Raw genomic sequence first — 23,639 nt, 5'->3', positions numbered from 1 at the left:
AGGCTCCTGGCGCAGACAGAGGGTACGAAACCCCACCCCCTTCCTCCTCCTTCCTTGGTCTGTTCTACGAAAGAGAAGCAAAGCACTGGAACAAGCCAAACTCGGCCAACATAAACAAGCTGTGCAGCTGCCAGATGGGACCAAAAAAAGTCAGAACCTCTGCCACAAAGACAAGGAGAACAAATAAAAGGAGGAAAGGAACGGAAACGCAAATAAGTCCGGTCAAAACAAAAATATATGATCCTGTTACCAATCAAGAATGACCAAAAATGAACCATGGAGTTTTGAAGGATAAACGCATCAGTCTGTAGATTTAAAGACAGGACGAGTTAAGTGATCTTTTCCACTAAAACTTATGCATCATATAACTGCATGCTTGGTTTAGAGCTCCGGCTTCAGTTTATACCCACTATGTGTTATATCTAAAGAAGCTCTACAAGAAAATCCCCAAAAGCAACTCATTTCAGGTTTTGTCTTATTGACAGCTTACACTGGAATGTATAGTCTACGATCCTTTCACCAACCTATGGTCATGTCAGGTTGTTGTGACAGTTCAACTGATGCATAACAGATGTGAACCATAAGCCATCTGCCTCTTCTAGCTATTAAACATTGCTTTGAGGATTCAAAACTTAAAAGCAATATTTCAAGCATTTATGTGCTGACTGCAAGTATGATAAGTTGAGTAAGTTTACACAAACAAGGTAAAGAGGTCTTCGTCTGTGGCCCATTTTACTTTCACCATCAGATACCCACTGCAGTTGTTTAAAGCAAATGAGACTATATCAGTGTGTTTTCGTTTTAAAATGCTTACATTACTTTATGGTACAGCAAACACACTACTACATTTTTCGAAACCCAGCATACATTTTCCTGTACGCGCCTACACGTACAATGTACGGATTAAAAAAAAAATCTGTTGGTGTGGTTACAGTATGCGGGCACTCTTCTGTTGATCCTGTGCATCCTGCACACTGTACGTGGACCCTCTCATACAAGTAAAAATTTTTTTTTAACATAGTTTAGCCTTACAGTGTAGGTGCCCACATTGACTCCACAAATGAGAGTTCTATATTACTACATATCCTTCCATGATTCATCAAGCCCCTACCTTGTGACCATTACACTACCGAAAGATAATGACCAGCCAAAACTAATGTATAAACAAAAACATGGAGATGGAGCTGTAGACATGCAACGTTTCAACTATTTAAACTTTTTTTCAAGCACATAAGTACTACGATAAATTTATAATTTGTTTATGGTATAGTGTGGACGGAGATCTGTTGTGAAATGGCAAGTATAGATAAGAATCTTTTTCATATTAAAACACTGTTTTAAAACAAAACAATCTAGATCAGTGGTCTCCAACATGGTGCCTGCGTGGAGTCTGTGAGTTGTCCGCCAAAGCACATTATATTAATAGCCTCAATTTTTATATTTATTTATAACCTATTTTTATATGAGCTTGGCTTCTTGTTTGTATGTTAACATTTTAAACAATGAAAAAACAAATCAACAAGTAAAACAAAAAAAGTTTTGAGTAGACTATAACAAAAAAGTAGCCCCCCAAGTTTTTTATGCATTGTGGTTTTTTATGCAAAAGATTGGAGACCCCCGCTCTAGTGTAAACAGGGTATAAATATCACATATTGCTTTTATACTTTTGGGCAAAAACTACAAACCAACAGCGAAAGTGCTATTTTGCACAATACAAATTGTGAATTTTTAAGTCTAAATGTGGTCACTGCAAATATTTGGCCCCAGTTTCAAGCCAGAATAAATGTGATTCATAGCAAAGAGCCAATTTGGTTGATCATAAATAAACACTTTTTATTTGGCAATACTGACAATAATTGTGTAAGAGGACTGCCAAGATGAGCATTAAAACTTCAGACTTCAGAGTTAATTACAGTCGTTGTTAAAGAGCACCAACGGTCCGATTCAAGATTTTACATTTCCTTTGGTGTCTGTGTATTAGTACATGTTAACTATATGCAAAAGGTACAAACCCCAAAGTAAATGATGACGCGAGTTATCGTTTCCAACGTAAATCTCTTTACTTGGACTACAACAAACACACAGATTGTAGGCAACAGTTTACTTCCTGGTATGGGTGATGTAAACAAGATCGACATTATCACAATTCCTCTCGCTTGGACTCACAGCCTGTAAATTTACTCCTGTTAGCATTGCACTGTGAGCTAATCTTTCAAACGTGGTAAGAAGCGTCATATTTCTGGCTGACGTAAGAGGTATTCAGGAGAATCACAACGTACAGATTAGCTGGCAAATCAGGAACACAGTGCTTTTCACATCAATGAGTTTTGTGCAAAATCAATGCGTTTGAGGAAGGCAGGATATCTGGAGCTACAAAACTGTACGGTAAAGCTATAGATCTTAGCCCAAACCCGACGGGACCCAACGGGTTCGGTCAGGTTCGGGCTTCATTTCTAACATATTACACGGGCTCGGCCCGGGCTTGCGCTCCGGCTTTACGTAGAAAATGAGCGGTCAAGTTCAATGCTGCTGGATGCACTATCAGTAAGCGCAGGACCGCGCTGAGGCCATTTACAGTGGATTTAATAATTTTCCTCAACAAAAACATGTAGCCTAATCTTAATTTCATTATTACCAAATACCCATCTTAATTCAGAATGTATTATCTCAATTTAATTCGTTAAGAAATAATTATTTTTATTGGCATGTTGGCCTGTTTATAATGTATTGCATAGGCCTATTTAGAGTGAGATGTTACGATGTTATAGATGACTTCTTTTATTTCTTTGTTTTAACTTCCAAGTGGCGTGTAGCCTAGTTAGTCATAAATAAATAATGTTAAAACCTGTGTAAATTACTCATTCTTGACGAAAGCTGTGTACGTGTGCACATTTAAATAATGTCGGGCTGTAAACGGGTTCGGGCTTTAAAAAAGCTGTCAATCAAAATGTACTTTCGGGCCGAATTCTGTCGGGCTTCGGTCATTTCGGGCCTAACTTTTAAGGCCCGATTACAGCTCTACTGTACGGTGTGTGGAAAATAATATGTTTTTAACCATAAACCACGCGGACACATTGTATTATACCAAATACACAAAATTACATTGCTAAAAACAATGAAATAGGTGCACTTTAAAAAGGTCTGAGCGACTGAACTGTATGCCTTCAACCACGCTTTTTTAGATATTAAACTAGGGTATCAGTGGGGTGTAGGAATATCACAGGACAAAAAGACTTCAGAGAGTGTCAAAGGGCTGGTTTGCTAAAAGCTGTCAGATAAGCATGCTGACGTTTTAACTTTCCTGCTAGACTTTGTACATGTCAAAGAAACTGCTGCAAGCCTCTCTTAAATGGCAGGCACTAAAGCAAAATTTCAGGTCGTTGAATCAAATATAAAATTACATGCAATTTTTCCCCTCAAGATGACTGTCCTGAACTCATGCTCTGCTTTTATATGGGAAGCACTTTTATACAGACCCTAACTGAAGTGCATTACAAAACCTGTATGACCTATTTTAAGATACACAAACTTTTCCACTTTAAAGTTATATCAGTAAAGTCAAACATCTCGGATGGTTATCGCTTTAAACACAGACCAGATTTTACGAACCTTAAATAAAGCATTTCTAAGTACACAGTCACCACCCTTATGAAAATATCATGGTTTTGCTATACCATGGTATTTTGGCAGAAAGATGATGACAATGCCTTCAATTTAGTATTTCTATTTCTTTAATTATGGCAGTTGGTATAGTTTCTAAATGTTGTTATATGACCCTTTCTTAAATACATATTCACTGTTTGATTTATAGCACACAGCTACTTTGACCATCACTAGCTATTGTCATAAAGTTTATGTCTTTCCCAATATTCAAGATCGTTTGACATCCCTAAATACCTTTCAAACACAAAAAAAAAATATTTTATCAGAGATTTGACTATGTCTTCACAGTGTGTTTTATGGAAAGTTTCTCAGGAGTGCACATTGCATTTCGGAAGTGAAAACTGCATTTAAATTTGGGAAAATGGGAAATGCTCTATGAGTGAACGGATGACTGGAAAACTGGCATCAACAGAAGGGCATAAAATGGCTTATCATCTTATAATGTTACATACTTTCAATCAAAATTCTTTGTATTAACAACATTGTAATGCAGCACAGCTCGATAAAAATAGTATCTCCACTTTAAACAGACATCTGAGAGAGAGATCACAAGCTCCTGCGACAGCTCAAAATACACCAATCAGGAGAAAGGGCGGAGAAAGAGGAAAGGAGGAGTCAAGGCAAAGGAAAACAAAACTGAACTTGGCAACAAAATTAAGCAGCAACAGAACGAACACATTACGGAGAGGATGGGATAAATTATTAATTTCTACTTAACCAGAATCTACTAAATCTTCTAAAATACATTTTTTAAATCCACAAATCGGTTTTAATTCATGCCATTTTTGCAAGTTTTCTAAATAGCACACGTGTGATACAGATGTTGCATTGCTGACCCTGGCATACACACAAACTTCAAACGTGCAGACTACTAAACTTTATAACGGAGCGTCGTCCCCAATTTCCCGCATAGCTATGCTAGTTTAACGTCACTTGTATGACTCTGCAGCCTCTTTCTCCTGATATAGAATACATTAACACAAACACAAATCACAGATAAATGATTAAAAAAATTATTTTAACTATAACCTACAACAAACAACATCAGCAAAAAGCCATGTAACATCCACAATCAATTACAAGTGGCTTTTAAAACAACACTTTAAAAGCCATGTCACACTGTACCTTCATCTATGTTTATCTGGCCCTAAAAGCGTTCCATTCATCCCATGGTATTTCCCAGAATGCTGTGCAACAGAGGCTAGTGCAAGTGAGTAAAACAGGCTAGCAGGAGAGCGAGTCCTGGGTTGCCTGACAGCGTTGTGTGCTAAATCAGATCTTCAGCGCCCAGGTTGCAGGGATCCAGCTCAGCAGATCAATGGTGCATATTCCAAGAAAGCGCGCCATCGGGTTGTTTGAGCCAGCTAAAGCAGCAGTGGCATCTCTATCCCACACTCACACAAAAATGTGTGTGTGTGTGTGTGTGTGTGTGGGCAATAGCTTATCTGTGTGATGGGGTCAACCCAGGTAATCCCTCTGTAGAGTGGCGGGGACAGGAAACTGACCGATCTTAACCTCGTCCAGTCCGGATTTTGATTGGCACAGCAGGCTGCTTCACAACTTTTTTACTGGTGTCGCTACGAACAGGCACATACCATCGCGCAGCTAAAGAGGGGTGTCTCAAACTCACATGCACACATTCTCTGGCTCGCTTTCTTTCTCAGAAAGTCAGGGCTCTGGAAGGACAGTGCGACACATGAGCTGCCAGTTAAGGAAAACAATTATTTTTTTTCCTCCCGCTTACGCATATTTTTCTGGCTTGTGTTCTCCCTTTCTCTGAAACGCTCTCTGGGAACAGAATGCAGAGGCAGAAGTTTGTTGGAACAGCATTCGAAACTCCACGTGAGCTGAACTCAACTGACACAAACACTTTTATGGGTCTCTAATGTGGAGCAGGGTCATACACTCCACCCACAGAGAAACTCTGTTAAGAGCTCCATTTCCACAAGGACACACACACACACACACACATATATACACAGAGCATTTAAAAGATAAGAGAAACATTTTTGGCTGCCCTTTTCTTTTAATCAGCATGTGAACATAGCAATCACAACAGGTGGACAGGAAACTATGAGTGCAGTAATGCAGATCATCAGGTAGCAAGATACGCGGCCGCACACGCAACTGAAAACAGCTGCACATACGACTGCTTGCTAAAACCACCTGGGGGTACTGTGGGCTACTGGGTCAAAAAGCGTGCGTGTGTGGATGCATGCATGTATATCAGATCAATTCATTACTGCAGCTTAACTCCTGACTTGAAGACACATGCTTTCAATGACCCACTGCCTCGGCTTGTGATCCCTGTGTTGGCAGTGCTCACAGAGCTGATCGCGCTTTTATCCGATGTTGTTTAGATAGCCAGAAATATAGGTGTAATTAGGCTTGACTCCATCCACCAGCTGCTTATACATGCTGATGACAGAGGGCTAAATTCAGTTAGACAGGTTTGTAGCATATCGTTTCGTGTATTACATTAAGATACATCACTTGCACATAAGTCAAACAGTATCTGTGCTCAGGGAGAGAAAGAATGCAATCTCTTCCATGACTATTATATACAAGAGCAAGAGTGGGCTGAATTAGCCATTTCTTGTAGTTCTTTAAAATTTATCTTTTTATATATTCTTTGATTACTTTGTAAGTGTAATGTGGAAACAAAATACACCATTCCTAAAAAAGCATACAGTCATAAAGTCAACCTGAAATAACATTCCCAATTCCCAATATAATATATATAAGTGCTGTGCATAGATGAATCTAGATTAATCATATACAAAATAAAAGTAATTTTTTGCATAACATATGAGTTTGTGCATACACACACACACACACACACACACACACACACACACACACACACACACACACACACACACACACACACACACACACACACATATATTTAAGAAATGTTTTATTTAAATATCGTTTTTTATTTATATATAATTTAGAATATATAAAAATATAAATAAATGTATATACACACATGTAAATGTTTCTTAAATACATACATGAATGTGTGTGTGTGTGTGTATTTATATATACATTACACACAGCACAAACTCATATGTTATGCAAAAATTTATTTTAATTTGTATGAGATTAATCAAGATTAATCTATGCCCATCTCTCTCTCTCTCTAATATTAAGAAATATAGATTTAAGAAATATATCACAAAAATGTGACTTTTGTAAGCTTTCTCTTTATCATGACAGATTTCCAAACATGGCCACTGGGCTGCTCCAAATGCATCTGGCAATCCTAATTATGTAGATTGTGGTAGAAAAGCTACATAAATTATTTATTTATGGGGCTATTACCTAGTATGCATGTATCTACAAAACCTTGTTTGTTAAATATTAAAATATATAGACATTTAATTATATAGCATTTTTACTGAAGGATTGGAATAAATAGAGCACACATTATATGTCATTATAAAACCTTTAAAAATGAAAACAAAAAACAAACTATTTGTGTAGGGATGCATAACAATTAATCGCAATTAACCTATAGCGGAATAAAAAAAATTGTTTACATCATATATGTGTGTGAACTGTGTATAATAACTATGTACAGATAAATGCACACACATGCATGTAAATATTTAAGAAATGTTTACATGTGTACATTTGTATATTTATGTATAATTTATATTATATATAAATACTTTATATATAAATATAGATTTTTACTTAAAATTATACATGCATGTATGCCTATTTATATAAACATAATTATTATACACAGTTCACACACACAAATATGATGTACATCCACGTGAATCGGTCGGCTTAACAGGAAAACTACCGAATTAACTTTTGGCAAAAACTAACCTAGAACTAAAGCTCAACACAGTGCTGTTAGTTAACCACCAAACTACCCTGCTGTTTCCTTAGCCCATCAAAGTTATTAGATAAAAAAGATAAAAGATTACTGTATGGTAAAATATGTATTAAAAAGTAAACATGGTCAATCATGATGTCCAGCTGACTTTAAAATAATGTCTATGTCATGATCATAACCCATTTAGTCTGGGTGCCACGATAACATTACTTCCTCTTGAAACATTTCATTTTTTTAGCAACTGCACTTAGCCATCTTTTAAGTCTGAAACTCTCATGTTCCCTTTCCTTCTCTCTGTAGGCCCTGACAGCATGGAGCCTCTCAGCTGTGTCAAACAGATAAAACAGATTCCTGGAAAGCTGTGCAGCTCTCCATAAATCACAAAAATTGAGCAAGACAGCAAGAACTTCTCATAGTACAAATGCATTTTTGTCTGATACACACGCAGTCTCGGTTCTTATAAAAAGCGTTTAAAACAGCATGCAAAATTCACTACATAACACAGCCCTAATGAAAAAGAACACACAACTTTGCATTTAACCCAATGCAGACACACAGGCACGAAAGATTGGAAAAACAACATTTAAAATACAAAGTAGTCAAAAGCAGTGACTGGGATGCCAAAAATTGCTATGCAATAGTACATACTAAACACAAGGGGGACTAAAGAGACAAAAAAAACACATCTTAAAAGGGATAGTAAATCCAAAAATGAAAATTGGTGGTTTGTTTAATCACTCTCGGCCCATCCCATACGTCTGTGACATAGTAGAACAATAAATAAAATATTTTGTGGACATTTCAGTGCTCTATGATTCATATAATGCACGTCAAAGGTTTCCCTCACTTTGAGAGTTCAAAAAGCAGATATGTCCCATACATATTGGTGACATAAAGCAAATCGATTGCTATCGACACCTTTATTTTCAACATTATTTGGGTTAATGCAGAGCCCCTGCCAAACATTAGTGTGATCTTGTGGTGTTTGATGCCAGCAAACCGGGCTCTCACTGCCACCTATAGAGCGGGAGGGTAAAGCGCACTTCTTGTATATCCTTCCTGTATATGCATATTTCAGAAGTGCACTCTAAAGGTGGCACTGAAAGGCTGGTTGGCCAACCGCCACCACAAAATCACGCTCTTGAATTTTGTACTGTATATATCTGCTTCTTGAACTCTAAAAGTGGTGGAAACCATTAATGTACATTATATGAATAATGTAAATGAACAGAGGGCACTGCAGAGAGCAAAGTCACCAACATATCAGATGGCATAAAGGTGAGGAAATAATTTTTATTTTTGGGTGAACTTTCCCTTTAACAGAACCACCTCTGTAACAATATGCATTTACCTAATACAAAACATATCCCATCTGTTGATTGACAGTGTGAAGGAAAGGAGGTAGACTAACGTTGGCAAAAGTAAAGAAAGATGGAAGTGTTTTTTTGGTAAATACCTGATTCCTTCGTCGACGATTCCCAAAGTTGCGTCGAACAAGAGTTTTATAGTTCTGACTCTTCTTAGTCAAATAATAGTACAGCACACAATCTGACACACACTGCAGAGAGAGAGAGAGAGAGAGAGAGAGAGAGAGAGAGAGAAAGAAAGAGAGTGAGAGAGAGAGTCAGTTTAAACTGCTAGTAATAAACAAACAGGTGAGCTTTGGGTGCAACTGCGGTCAACCATAATCAAGAGAAATCAATGCACCCTGACCTTTCTCTCCAAAAATGACGCAATCAACCCGAAGTTCTTTGGGTGCTGCACAAACCTGTATCCCAGAATAGAGAAGATAAATAAAACCTCATGCACAAAGAGACACACACAGTCACCCAACACACCAACATGACCCACTTTTCCTTGAAGAGCGCTTTCTCGTGTTCAGTCCAGACGTTCATGAACTGGCGAGATTTGTAGACCTTCATGGGGTCATCCATCAGACCGTTCATGTTGATAAACTTCACCCTCCGCTGTTCTGAATCGTACATCATGGGAGGAATGACAGACAACTGCCTCATCTGCTTCTCATTGTTCTGAGAAAGAGAGAGAGACACAAAGGTGTTGATGTCTAGGATGGTTCTGTAGCACGTTTACATTAGTCTAGTCTCAGCCTCTGATGGCACACCCACAGCCTGCCCACTGTCTATTGACTACTTTAATGCATAATGCACAAATACTGGTGACCAATTGTACATTTTAAGCTCCCATCAGGCTGCAAAACAAACTTCTGGGAGTCATGGTGCACTGGTGTCCAGCAAATAACAAAAGGTTAGCAGTGCTTAAAGGTCCTGGACTGACATTGCCTGTGAGACAAAATCTAACTACTTGATTTTAGTCAAATTAGTCAAATCTTTGAATGATATACTGTATTTTAATTGGAAATTAAATAATTTTCCCCCCACAACAGTGTACTACTTGACTACTTGCTATTAAAGTAGCACATAAGAAACGTAATAAACTGGCTGGTCGATATAGGTGTCTGCAAAAGTGGACTAGACCTTATGTTGCAAGTCAAAAGATTAGCAACATACTACTAAGATTAACCCAATTGAGTGACTTGTAACAGCTGTCTTTTTATGAAGTTCTAAAAGTGTGTTAACGGTGTTAAAGCCACCAGTTTACCTCCTGCTCCGATAGGCCATCAATGATCTCAGATATCTCATGTTCACTTCTTGCAATGGTGGCAGACAGACCTGTCCCTCTCTGGCCCACCCTACAGAAGAGAAGGATGAAGCATGGTTAAAGAAAGAGTTTTCTGTTCCTGGCTTTGTCGTCTCGGATCCATGTAATGGCGCTTTCCCAGCAAGCTACTAGGCCAGAGTCCCACCCTGTTTCTTCTCCCACAAAAAGCCTTTGAAGCAGCGGTTACAGCTATTGGCCAGATTCCTCTGGGTCTATTCATGAGCTCTGGTGCTCTTAGGTTTTTCAAGTTAAATACTGTTCTAGCAACAATAGCTACACATACTGGCTTTTCTAAACAATCAAGACTGGCAAACATCACTTACGGAAGCTGGACGGTTTGATGTCCCATGACCTTTTCCAATAAGGCCGGGCTCACACTACAGGATTTTCAAAATCCTGGCCGATAATAAAATCTGGTTGAATCTTGATTTTCTTTTCTTAACTCTTTCCCTGCCAGCGTTTCCTTTTTTAAAAGTTTGCCAGCCAGTGGCAACATTTTTTTTGATTTCCACAAAAGTTTAATACCTTCCCAAAAATGTTTACTTTTAATATATAAAACATACAATATATCAAATTAAAGAACAGACCCTTTATAACAAAAAACCCTTTTCATGTTAATTTGATCCCTTTAAAGCACCTCTCAAATATGTCTTAAAACAGACAAAAGATAATTGCATTTTTGTAAAGGACTTGATAGAGATCAGATTTTGAACGATTATCAAAACATACACAGAGTATTTACTGTTTTTGGATCCCTAGAGAATTAGTATTTTACAAGTTGGAGCACAACCTAGTGGATAATATCGGAAATATGGATAGCCGTAAAAACAAAAACGTCATAGGCAGGGAAGCGTTTCTTTTAATTGACGAGATAAATCGTCAATAGCGGGGAAAGAGCTAAATATTAAAGATGCTAACACTAGAAAATCTAGAAAAAAAAACTAGAAAAAATGTGAAAATCATGGTGAATCACACACTACCGGATATTATCAGTGTTGGGGGTTACGCATTACAAGTAGCATGCATTACGTAATAATATTACTTTTCTGAAGTAACGAGTATAGTAACACCTTACTTTTTATATGTACACATTAATATTTAAGTTACTTTTTCAAAAAAGTAATCCAAGTTACTTTTTAAGTTTAATTAATTTGATAAAAAAATTATGTCATGCGCTCTATGCGTACACGCCTGTGTGGAAACAGTTTGAGTCATAAACTAGAGATAGCAGACCAGAGCTCGACATTTTTGAGATGAAATATGCAATTTCTGAATGCAGAACACTTGAAAGGCCTGAAAGATATCAAGCATCAGAGAAGAAAAAGTAACGCAAAAGTAACTAAAAAGTAACGCAAGCATTACTTTCCATGAAAAGTAACCATTTAGTTACTTTTGTTGGGAGCAACTTAATATTGTAATGCTTTACTTTTAAAAGTAACTTTCCCCAACACTGGATATTATTAAGATTATCATGCCACAGCGAGCACTTCATGTCACTTTAACTTCACGGGAAGTGACTGTAAATGAGTAGAGATTGTGACACATTTATTATTATTTTTAATATTTACATTCGCTAGTTAGTACATTAGCAGCTTCTTTCACTCATCTAAACCCTTTTCACACACAATTACGAAAAATACACGGAAAACACATCCAGGATTTGTCCGGGATCATTTGATTTGGGTTCATTCACACTGCCAATGATTTTCCGGAATCAGCACATGCATTCACACACATGCTGTAGAGATCCTGTAAAGACGTGACTTATTTAAAGTCCTGCATTTGGTAGGTTTTATCTGCAGCATCTGAAATTTGCTTATTGTCTGTGATTTCAAGCTCTCCTATGCATGCATTTTTGTTTATGATAAGATAATAAAGGAGCGTGTGAGGCGCTGTTCTATGACGCTGGTGAATAATCTCAGCTTCAACGCGGGAAGTAACAAGGTTCCTGACTTCTGCAAATTGCCATAAAGGTGTGCAAGAACCAATCTTTTTCAACACCTCAAGCAGCATTTAAATGTGTCCATTTAATAAAAAGTTGTGATCAGGTCTACATTTTCTTTTACACAATGTTTTTGCACTAAACATTCTGAATATTTTATCTGAATGCATTTTAAAGGGGAAATATAAAAATGCATTTTTTTATTATTTAAAACCACTGCAAAAATCTGTAGATTATTATAGATTGAGCTATCAAATATTTGGTATATATTCCTCAGGATTACCATAAAGGTAATTTTGGGCAACAATGTTTTGTTTCAACAGCAAAGTGTTTATATTTTTGGTGAATCAAAATCAATGCTACATGTTCCTCAGTTCTGCTTAATGGTGTTCCAGAGTGAAATCCCAGTAATTCAGGGAAGCCCTGTAACCTCTGTACCAGGAACTATTACAGCCTGACCCCATCACCCACAGGATCCTCAATGCTGATTGGCCAACTGCTGAGTCAGAACAGAACACTGCGTCTCGAGTGTTTACACAAGATGTTACATCACAACTGTGTCAGGGAAAAGCAATACTGGTGAATGCCTGACAGAGCATTAATTGAGTCATAAGGTAAACTCGGAGACCTGTCTGACCTCTGGAAGCGTTCCTGTTGCTCACGCTGCTTGCGGATCTCTGGAAACTGTCTCTCGTAGTATTCTCGTGTGCGGCTTTCTTTGGCTTTACGGCGAGGGTTGTTCTCCATTCGCTCAACTTTTTTCTCCCATTCAGTCATCAGCTCATCATAACGTTGACAAATTTTCTGCTCCTGTAAACAAAGACGACACGTTGTTTTAAGTTCATCAATCATACGGAGTGGCTTTACATGAAAAACTTTTTAAGTTTATTTACCCCCTCACAAGTTACATTTAACTCTTAAATATGCACTTTTGATTGATTCCTACCTTTAAGAACAATTCTTTCCAGTAAAGCTGACAGCGGATACTTTTTAACCAAGCTTAGGCATAACACTACATTCATGGCATGTAATAAAAGGGTTATATACTGTACATTGACTGCAGATCTGTAAACCAGAGCGAGCGAGGGGTTTAATAAGAGGAGGTTGCAATCAAGCCTGTGCAGAGAGACAAGTGCACTTGTGTTTGTCTGTCTGCCCTACAGTACACAGAGAACAAAAAACGGCTTGTTTTTCTCTCACTGAACAGTTAACCTTCCTCTTGGATTTCGGCCATGACCATTCTGATTGTTCTTGGTCCAAAAAGTCTGACCGAACCGGTCTATTAACAAGCGATTGAGCTGAACTATACCTTCCTGAAAACCAATTTTAAAACATTGGTCAGAATGCTTCCATGTGGCTTAAATGTAGATGAATGCAATAGTATATTAAGAATAGGCTTTTTAACAAACATCACCATTCAACACTGCTAAACCAATATATTAAAAGAGGGGAGAGGTGAGGGATGTTCAATCTGCATAGTCACAGGTGATATTAAAGTGCTAAAACTGGTGCTTTTAAGCTTTAAAGGATACTCCAGCCAAATATCAAAATTACCCCATGATTTACTCACCGTCAAGTAATCCTAGATATTTATGTCCATCATCTTTCAGACCGACACATTTGGAGTTTTTAGTAAATGTCCTTGCTCTTCCAAGCTTTATAATGGTAGAAAACAGGGATCAGGTAACAACTTTTGACTTTAAACCCCAAAAAGTGCATCCATCCATCACAGAAGTAATCCACACAGCTCCAACGACTTAATAAAGGCCTTCTACAGGTAATCAATGCAATTTTGTAAGAAAAATATCCAGATTTACAACTTTATAAATTGATATAACTAGCTTCCGGTAACGGCGCCATCTTGGACTTACAGGAGAGTTTTAGTGTAGTGAGCATTGGTTGCCATAGGTACGTTGTGCAGTGACTTGTGAATCGTGTGAGTCAAAGATGCCGTTGTTACCAGAAGCTATTATAGTTTATTAGTTTTTATTATAGTTTATGAAGAAAAATATTTATACATTTTTCTTACAATAGAGTGTCTGGCTTGTAACCAGAGAGTTGCCTGTTCGAGGCTAACAACTAGCGGGTTGCGACTGTGGTGCCCTTAAGCAAGGCACCTTAAACCCAATTGCTCCCTGGGCATCACTTCCACTTTCAAAAGACTTTAATAATTAATAAATAATTAATAAAAGTCTTTTGAAAGTGGAAGTTTAGTATTTGCCAAACCCCTTGAACCCTAGTGGATTACCTCTGTGAAGGATGAATGCACTTTTTTAGGTATTCCCTGATCCCAATTTTCTCCCATTATAAGCTTGGAAAAGTGAGGACATTTTCTTAAATAGCTTCAAATGTGCTCGTCTGAAAGATGATGGACATATGCATGTTGGATTGTTTGGGGCGGGTAAATCATGGGGTAGTTTTAAAATTTGGCTGGAGAATCGCTTTAACACCGTGGCTTAGCCTTCTAGGTGAATGAGCAATAAAAAAAAACTTTGCACAGCAAGTGGCTAAGAATGCCTATTCACCTTTTTTGAAGTAAATGTTGGCGCTGCCATCTTTGAGATCTATTGTTTAAAACTTCCGGTGAGCCACTAAAGCTATTGGTAGTTGTACTGCGAGTGACACGGGGGTGTCGTTTTGACTTTAGTTAATGTTTATTATGAAAGACCGGCATGATGTGTGCAGTTAATTGTTGCCATAATAACACTATTCTTAATGTTTTGCACATATTTTTGTTATGTTTTAAATGAGAACGCAAATAATTTCCTAAATAAGGTCATGTCTCCCTCTAGTGCGTAAGCAACGATGTAATAATGCATTCATGCACATTTAACAAAATGAAAATATAACTAAATAGATGTGTTTATTGTGGTTTGTACTTGTCATATAACTCATAATGTGTTGAATAAGAAAGATACTGCTCCTGACTGTCAGGAGGAAGCGCCACATTCACGCGATAAGCTTGATGTGTCACCATAGAAATTCAAACATTATAGCTGTGTCCCAATTCGAAGGCTGTAAACGTATTCTAAGACCGATTGCTTCACAGCAGCGCGATTGAGGGCTAGTAAGGCTCTCCTATTTCGAAGGCTGCTTTAAATGAAGCCTCAAAATGCATCCTTATTTCTCTGCGCTGCTAAGGATAGAACGAATGAATCCTTCACAGCCTAGGCTATCCTGAGATTCATTGCGCGCATGTAACGGCTGAATATAACAGCTGTATATTTGAAGAACCCAGCTTCGAATTGGGATACAGCGTACAAGTCAAATAAAAAATGCAGTATAAAAACTCACTCCAGGGGTACAGTTGGGACATTTCAAACATTCAAAAAAAACTATTCTTGGTCTTTTCAGGTACAAACGCTCGACTGACTTTCTCACTCTACAGGTGCGCATCTGTGCTATGATTTTTGTGCATGGAAGACCATCAACTCAGAGCAACAACATGAAATAATTGAATATATCTTTATATGATGTATCAGGCCACTTCTGCAGTTCATCCTCCCACTGTGTTGTATATGGTGGGTGTAGTGAATATTTACCATAACTTTTTTAATCATGTTATGTGCATGCTCTAGTGCTGGGCGATAATTCGATAACGATAATTTTACCGATATAAACTTTTTCGATAAAACGATAAGGACAGTTCGATAAGTGATCGATAATGTTTACGCACTGTGAGTAATGTTGCGCGAGCACTTCCGGATGCGGCACGCGCTCTTGGTTTACAATCACAGTGACAGTTAGACTTGAAGGACTGGAAGATGAGGCAAGTTATTCATTTATTAGTAGAGACCTATGATTTTCGCGATGCGGATAACGCGGACGGAATCACGGAATCCAAATGCGTGGAAACATTTTCTTGTGTGTAATGTTGGACGCGCAAACAGCAGACACAATAGGTCCAGTATACTGTACTTTCATTCAGCGTCCGCCTTGCGCATGCACACGTCCGCACAGCTTTAAAAGTATATTTACAGGACATTCACAAATTCAGGAAACTGAGGAAAAGCAGCAGATCCACCACTGCAGTGAATATAGTGTTTAAGTATGTGCGCTCCCACAGCAACGTGACACTCTTGACATCCATTTATCAACGTGTATAGCTCGTATATGTATAACACACGCATGATCACGGAACTAAGTTTTCTTTCTTGTTTAAGTGAACATAAACAGCTGTTTCTCAGTATATTGAAACTTAAAGCAGTCTGTCTTGGGTCTTAAAGTGACAGTAGTCTGCTGCTTTTATGTCAGAAATGTGTTGATTTCATAACAATTGGTTTTACATTTAATACAGATGCATTAAAACAAGATTTTAGTATTTGTATGTGTCATGTTCTGAATAAAAAGTAGTTTAAACCATTATTAACTGTCTGGTTTCTACAATTTTCATTCAGGAGCAAAAATCTGCCTTTAAATTTGACAGGAGTAAAGATTTGTTATTTATCACGATAATTATCGATATCGGCCGATATGGAAACCGTTTTTTTTTTTTTTTTTTTTGGGTCATATCGCCCAGCCCTAGCATGCTCCTACGATATTGTTTTCTACCAGCTGGCTGATTAATTTCAAGTCTCACAAAAAAATAGAATACAAATTTGGGTTCGAAAATAAGGTGGATATATCATTTGGCAGAAAATCAATAAAAAATATACTGGACTGAAATGCAAATAACAGGAATTCACCTAATAATGAATACAAGCCAATTTGCACTAACACTTTGAAAATATATATCCGTTTTAACAGTCTCAATGCTTAAGGCAGACTCTCACCCTCTGTTTACGTGCATGGTTCCTCCTCTTGAAAAACAGAATCAGCTTCTTCCTCATCGTTTGATTCCTGTAGCAAGAAAAACCTTTGTATTTAAATTCCCACACATAAAACCAGCCAACATTGTACACATAACCACAATAACAACTGATAGGTAACATGCCACAAACAAACAGATCAAGAGATTTCCCAATGTGTTTTTTTTTTTTGTAAAAATAAAGCAGCTGTATTTTACAAAGCCATGCCTTAAACTTACCCTAAGACCAAAACACTTTGATCCGATGTCTGTGTGTTTTAAATAGGCATTACACAAAATGCAACACTTCTGGTTAACAATTTTTTGTAAAACTACGGTATTCTGACAGTCAAAACTGTTGATTCAAAGATCAATGACTGTTCATGCACATCCCCCTCGGCCCATCCCTCCCCCCATGTGTCTGCGTGCAGGACTGGCTGAGTCAACAGGACACATACAAGACAAACTAACCATGACCTCTCTAAATAGTTTCACTTTAACCCACCTAACACAGACAGGATTTCCGCGAGCGATAACCACACACACTTTCACCTACTACAGCATGTGTCTGTCTCTTCTCACAAACACGTGGTCAAGGGCCTATGGTCAAACCTATGCTGTAGGCTCCACACAGTGGTCAGTGTGACTGCTGGCATTTATAGCTCTCTGTTGGCGTGTTGCCTTCATCCAGCAGGCACAAAACCACAATGCTGAGATTGATGGTGTCTAGTGGCCATTTCTATAATCCTTAAAGAAATGGAATTTTAAGGATGAGACGCTCACTGTTATATGCAAATCACGAATCAATGCATAAATAGAATACAAATGGCTTCCCACAATCGTGTCAAACCGTTTGTCATGCAGCCAGTCTATTCCGTGCAGATCCCATCGAGCCGGTACGGTTGTAGTTTAATTTTCCACTGTGGGGCTGATAACGGAGTGCCGCAGGGATGATGTATTTTTGTAGGCCAAACCAGAAGTTGGGGCACTGTTTACCTCGTCAAAAATCCTATTCATTTTCAAATAGAGCTTATTTTTGTGATAATCCTAACGTCTGATAAAGCTTTTAAAGATAATCTTTACAGATGGACAGAACTGCTATAAATTTTGAAGACAAAATGTGTTTACTAGTAGAAATAAGATAACTCTAAACTATGTGTTAAACTAGTTTTAAAAAGTCACGAGTGGGGGTTCTTAAAATGGTTTGCACAACGGTGGAAAGGCGCTCACTATGAACCACAGTGTTGAGAGAGATTTACAGTGTTTCTAAGAGAAAAGACATCTGCAAATTTCTCTCCAGATAATCTCTCAGAGGATTTCTAGTATTTAAGCAGACTGATCACAGCTGTTGTGGTCTGCATGGATGAAATGCATTGTTTTTAAAGATGTGTGAATCAGACTAAAATTAAAATCCATTTTTTTTGTCAGATACTTGCTTCTGTCTAACTGAAAGCAGGACAGCCTGCCTTTGTGCAGATGCCTGAAAGACAACTTATGTTTACTTTTCAATAACTCATCCAACTGGAACTATTTCGAACTAACTAACCAACCGACTGACTGACTAGTCAAAGCAAACACATATCTCCACATTAGGTAAAGTGTGCGTTAAAATAACATTTAACATTATTTACATTGAGTTTAGGCTGAGATACTTACGTTTTAATGTTGTCATGATAGACTTTAGTATCAGATGGCTGGTTGTACAGAGGCTTTAAAAAAAAGATAAAGAAAGGGTTGCAAGTTCAGATTGATTAACACAGACACACAAAATCTATCACCTTGAAAAAAATACTATTTCATACTCACCAGTTCCACTTTAGGACCCAGTCCTTCCAGTATCTTATGGGCTTCTTCTGCCTTTTTCTATGACAGAGAGAGTAGAGATGTAAAGAATGTCCTTGTGGTTAGCTAGTCTGACTGCCGACACAGCGAGCTAAACAAACAAACCGTGCTCTCATTTGTTGATTTCAACTTTGATAGAGTGAGTATGTGTGAGGTTGTGTGCATGGTGTCTCAGCAGTTGCTACAGAAATGGTTTAAGCAAACTGCTTGTTTGCAAAACATTTTGTTCTCCAGGGTCAAAGGCAGTTAAAAGAAATATCCCAAATTCACAATTTTCAAATTCCAGTTTTCTGTCTGGGAAAGGCCTCAATTTACAAAATCCATATCCGATTTTCCCAATTTTCTCGATTAATTTGAATTTACGTTTTGACGCAATTTTTATTTTATTTAAAATCTGTGAATCGTGATTTTGAATGGAAGTTCTTTACAGTCAAAGTGAAACAGTGCAGACATTATCCGATTACACAGCAGGGTTTTACTGCATTAAAAATTAATCGGCAGCCACCCAAGCAAAATTTCGAAAACAATTAGGCTATATTATTTTGTGCACTTTTGTGTACGCTGTGGGAGTAGAGACCGCCGCTATGCCTTCATGCTCGCTCCAGCCTTGCGCGATCTCCCTCCCACGTTCGCGCTCTGTCCCTCAGCTCTATTCTTTAAAAACAACAAACAAAAGTACAGAAGACTGAAAATGTCTCTTTAAAGGAAAGCACCACTATTTTTTCAAAATTGTACTACGTTCTTACCTCAACTTAGACAAATTAATGCATACCTATCTTTTTCAATGCGTGCACTTAATATTTTGACTATGTATTAGCATTTAGCCTAGCCCTATTCATCCCTTAAGATCCAAACAGGGATGTATTTGGAAGCCACCAAACACTTCCATGTTTTCCCCATTTAAAGACCTCATGTGGCAGTTGTACCTAATGAATTATAGCTGCATATGAAACACGTCTGCACTGACTGCATATTTTTCAGTGCAGATGATGCGCTGTGTATGCAAACAGAGTGCTTATCTGAATGAAAACCAACGGTCCAAGCAAACAATACAGTAAATAGCCTATACAAACAGTTTGCAATGTCCTCGTTGGCAAGGTGAACAGAATGACCAGAAATGTATGATTCGCAAACTAATAATTACTTATTTGAGCTAAAAATAAGTCAATCATTGCATACATTATCATATGTTCTTCCTTGCATCTTATAAAAAGGATGTTATTGAAAAGAAAAGAAGGTTACTGCAGTATTCGTATAGTCATGTTTAAATTGACTAGTAAAAAAACCCTACGGAAATCGAATTATGAATCGGTCAAATGTTCTGAAAAAAAAATCTAGGTTACATTTTTTGCCAAATCACCAAGCCCTACCTGCACCTTAAAATCTCTACTTATCTGTTACCTATCAGTCATTTTGCCTAGTTACCTTTGCTTCCAACATAAGCAAACAAAAAAGCCCTAACAACGCAATTTCCAGAGGCAAGACTTTTAAAGTGATCCACACACAAACACACACGCATACACAAATCCTCACAAGAAGAAAGATTGAATAAAGTGAAATTATGCTCATATCAGGACAGTGGCCTTGGCCAATCGGGGTGCACCCATTTGGCATTGGCACGGTCGTTTTGAACCGTGGCCAAGCGTGATTGTCCTGCGTTTACGCTACACTTTTCCGATCCAAGCCAGAGCAGACTTTTGTCATTAGGAATGCGATTGTTTTGAAGAGAACAGGGAAAAAAGCACTCTCTCTCAACACTCGATCTATTGCTCAGACATTTTTATATAACTGTGATGTATGCAAACGATTGTCGCACAACTGACATCTCGCCTTCTGATCTATGATCCGGCATCATTTGCGCTCACACTCGTGCCCTGGTCCGCTTGTAGGGGTGGAACGCTGTCCGGAAGGCACACACTAGTGAAATGAAGCAGGCTTTGGTGGTCAAATACGGTTTGGACAATGCAAGTGTGCCTTAAGATGACAAAACATAGGCAAAAACTCAAAAGCCAAGTAGCTGTGAAATAATTATTTTAGTCTTTTTAAAAAGTTTCACATTTTACATTTATGCATATAATTTAGAACATAGTGTTAGAAAGTTGCACCACATCCTGCTTAAAACTGCCAATTCAACAACAATTCAACATTCAACTGAACATTCTTTTTGGAAATGCATGCACACAACACTTGCACAGGAAAAAAGCTAAAGCTAGCAAAAACCTTAACACTTGCGTAGGATCGGAAAATAGATTGTCCTAAAATCCAATGCACACAACACTTGTCATGAATAAAATTTAGAGTCGTGTACCCGGTTCTCGTCATAAATGATCTGGACGATGCTGCGATGTTTGTGTTCCACAGGGGGCGGAGTCACTGGCTTTTCTGGCTCTACCGGCTTGGCTGCTTCCTCCTCCAATTGTTGCTAAGAGACAACAAACATGACAATGAAGCTAAAAACAAGACTGTATATTAAAAATAAATAAAACACTTTTCTTAAAAAAAAATCCCAATCTCAACATTAATAAAGTCTCTGCCCAAAAATGATTCAGGCTCCATTAAAAGTGTATGGACTTTTAAATTTTAACCCATTAATGTAGTTTTTATCTGCTTGGCACAAAATATGCAGTATAAGTTTGTGCCAAAATGCAATGTCTAGTTCAAAGTGTAAAGGTCTGTTCAAAATTCTAACCGTGTGTTTAAACAACAGTAATAGTGATGCTTATAATAGCTTATAATAGATGCTCACAATCCTAAATTATTTGTTATTAACATCAAGGAGAGCAAGAATGGCTTATCCGGGTAAAGGAATCATGATATGCCTGACTCTGCGGACAACATTTTACACTCTGTGATAAAGATAAGCACTGTTTGGACTGTTTTGGATGCTTAATGTTCAAGCAAGTCTTCATACATTTGGCATTTTATATAAAAAAGGACAAAGTAGTAAATGTTCGATTCACAAATCGTGAACAACAGTGTAGTGCTATGAAGCAAAAGGCTTAAGCGGTAAAGAGTCTTACTTTTTTTAGGCATGTGTTTAGTGAGGCAACAAACCTGTTTCTTTTTGAGTTTGAAAATCTGCTGCTCAACCTTTGCGATCTCACGGTCCACCCGATCCATGCTCTGAATCAGCTCCTCTTTGGAGAGTTTGGAAGGTGATGCATCTGCATCTTCAACCACCTGAGGAACTCCACTTGGGGACATGGCCTCTATCTTCATATTAAACTGAGTTTCCTGTCCCAGAGAGCACAGAAGTAAATAACCAAATCCTTTAAATGCAACAAAAACGTAGCAATCATAACAGCTAACGTTCTGATCACAGTAATACGGCTAAAATGAAATCTTTTCAATGTTTAATTGCTATGTTTAATCTGAAACCTCTGAAACATGGGTTTATGTACAGTATATCTAATTTATATTCATGATACTCTGGTATACGTGTATTTGTGCCTGCGTGTCACCTTCTTGACATCTCCGCTGGCCCTGATGTTCTCCTGTATGGTATGCGTCGAGGGCAGAACGACACCAGTGGGTTGAACTCGTTGAAAGTGAGTTTCGGAAATGTTCTCGATGCGGGGACGCTTGGGCTCTGCAGTTTCCTGCTCCTGCTGGGTTGGGGCAGCATGAAAATGCTGCTCGTAGCCGTGCCTTCGCTCTGGAGGCCTGGTAGAGAAGATAGAGATGCTTAACTACACCCCACTTATTACATTTTTAAAGCTTCAGTACCAAACCAACACACCTGCTTTTAAAAACAACATAAAACCTATATGGCGGTAGTCAGAAGAACAAAACAGTAAAAAAAAAAAAAAATGGGGTCAAATTAGATTTTATGTTGAGGCAAAAAAACATAGTATTATGTATAATAAGTGGGAGGTGGGATGCAGTCACCTCTCTGTCCCAGGGTGAAATTCAGATAATAGTGAAGGTCTGCGACGCTGCTGGTCCTGCAGAGGGCTACGATAATCCGGAACCGTGAACTCCTAAACACACAAAAACATGTAGATCAGATAGGAAGCACTGGCCAAAACAAAAACACAAGGGCTTTATGGATGACGGTTTAAAGACAGGCAGAAAGAGAAAATGTGTACACATGAGAGAAATCAGGCATGCCACGCGAGAACGTTTTGCTGCTGCGTCGGCAAAAGCGCAAGCGCAGGGCTCTGTGATAATTATCTGAATTCCAGGAGTTGTATAATAAAAGTTTACGCTACTATGGAGAAGTCGGAGCTGTGTCATGGAAACACATTTCAATTCATGTTGGCATATCAGGTGTGTTTTAAGTCAGGTAGCTTGTTCTAGGTAGGCAGCTTAAGTTATGTGAAATGGACGTTTTGAAAACTCTGCCTACTTTGGTCTGGCCAGCATAGCATAAATCACTTGGCTGTGCCGAACCCAGCAGTGAGCGCAGCGCACACTGCATCCTGAGAAAAGCCGCATAAGACAATGGCGCTTTTCCATTGCATAGTACCCCATGGTTTGGGTCAGGTCGGGTCAGCTCACCTCACTTTGGCGTGGTTAGCTTTTCTATCGAGTTTAGTACCACTTCGCAGTGGGAGGGAATATATAGGCGTGTCGTTATATTTGAGCTGCCTACTGCTTTGTCTTCATACAAGTTGGATTTATTTATTTCTCAGTCTGCCACAAAATTTAAATTGGCCACCACAAACAGATGTTTGCACATCGCGTTTAGAAGTCTGGAAAAACGGTTATGGTGTTCCTGATTCTCAACCTGTGGATGTTTATCATCGCTAAAAGGGAGTTTGGGAACTTATAGCAGAGCACAGATGACAACAGGTTTGCTCGAGACAGCGCAAGCTAGCACTGAGGTAAAGCTAATCTTTTACATTATAGCGATGACGCTGGTAGTGACAATT

General features: G+C 38.3%; 1 protein-coding gene across 12 annotated transcripts in view; it reads right to left on the bottom strand.

Annotated features, from left to right (window-relative positions):
• ncor1 (nuclear receptor corepressor 1) overlaps positions 1–23,639 on the bottom strand; it is a 99,018-nt gene that overhangs the window by 56,022 nt on the left and 19,357 nt on the right. For 11 of the 12 annotated variants that reach the window (XM_065267253.2, XM_065267255.2, XM_065267264.2 and 8 more), the window contains exons 3-14: positions 22,654–22,745; positions 22,227–22,428; positions 21,820–21,999; positions 21,074–21,187; positions 18,730–18,786; positions 18,580–18,632; positions 16,910–16,976; positions 12,775–12,947; positions 10,136–10,226; positions 9,368–9,546; positions 9,230–9,284; positions 8,973–9,074 (exon numbers count right to left, since the gene is read on the bottom strand). In XM_065267253.2, the coding sequence (XP_065123325.2) occupies positions 8,973–9,074; positions 9,230–9,284; positions 9,368–9,546; positions 10,136–10,226; positions 12,775–12,947; positions 16,910–16,976; positions 18,580–18,632; positions 18,730–18,786; positions 21,074–21,187; positions 21,820–21,999; positions 22,227–22,428; positions 22,654–22,745 (1,365 nt within the window). Of the gene's footprint in view, positions 1–4,788; positions 5,069–8,972; positions 9,075–9,229; positions 9,285–9,367; positions 9,547–10,135; positions 10,227–12,774; positions 12,948–16,909; positions 16,977–18,579; positions 18,633–18,729; positions 18,787–21,073; positions 21,188–21,819; positions 22,000–22,226; positions 22,429–22,653; positions 22,746–23,639 lie in introns of those variants that run through there. The other variant, XM_065267265.2, reaches the window with a different exon arrangement.

This window comes from Paramisgurnus dabryanus, chromosome 5 (assembly GCF_030506205.2).
Source record: "Paramisgurnus dabryanus chromosome 5, PD_genome_1.1, whole genome shotgun sequence".
Classification (NCBI taxonomy): Eukaryota; Metazoa; Chordata; class Actinopteri; order Cypriniformes; family Cobitidae; genus Paramisgurnus; species Paramisgurnus dabryanus.
The sequence above is the reverse complement of the archived record's forward strand: the minus strand, read 5'-3'. Positions and strand labels throughout refer to the sequence as shown.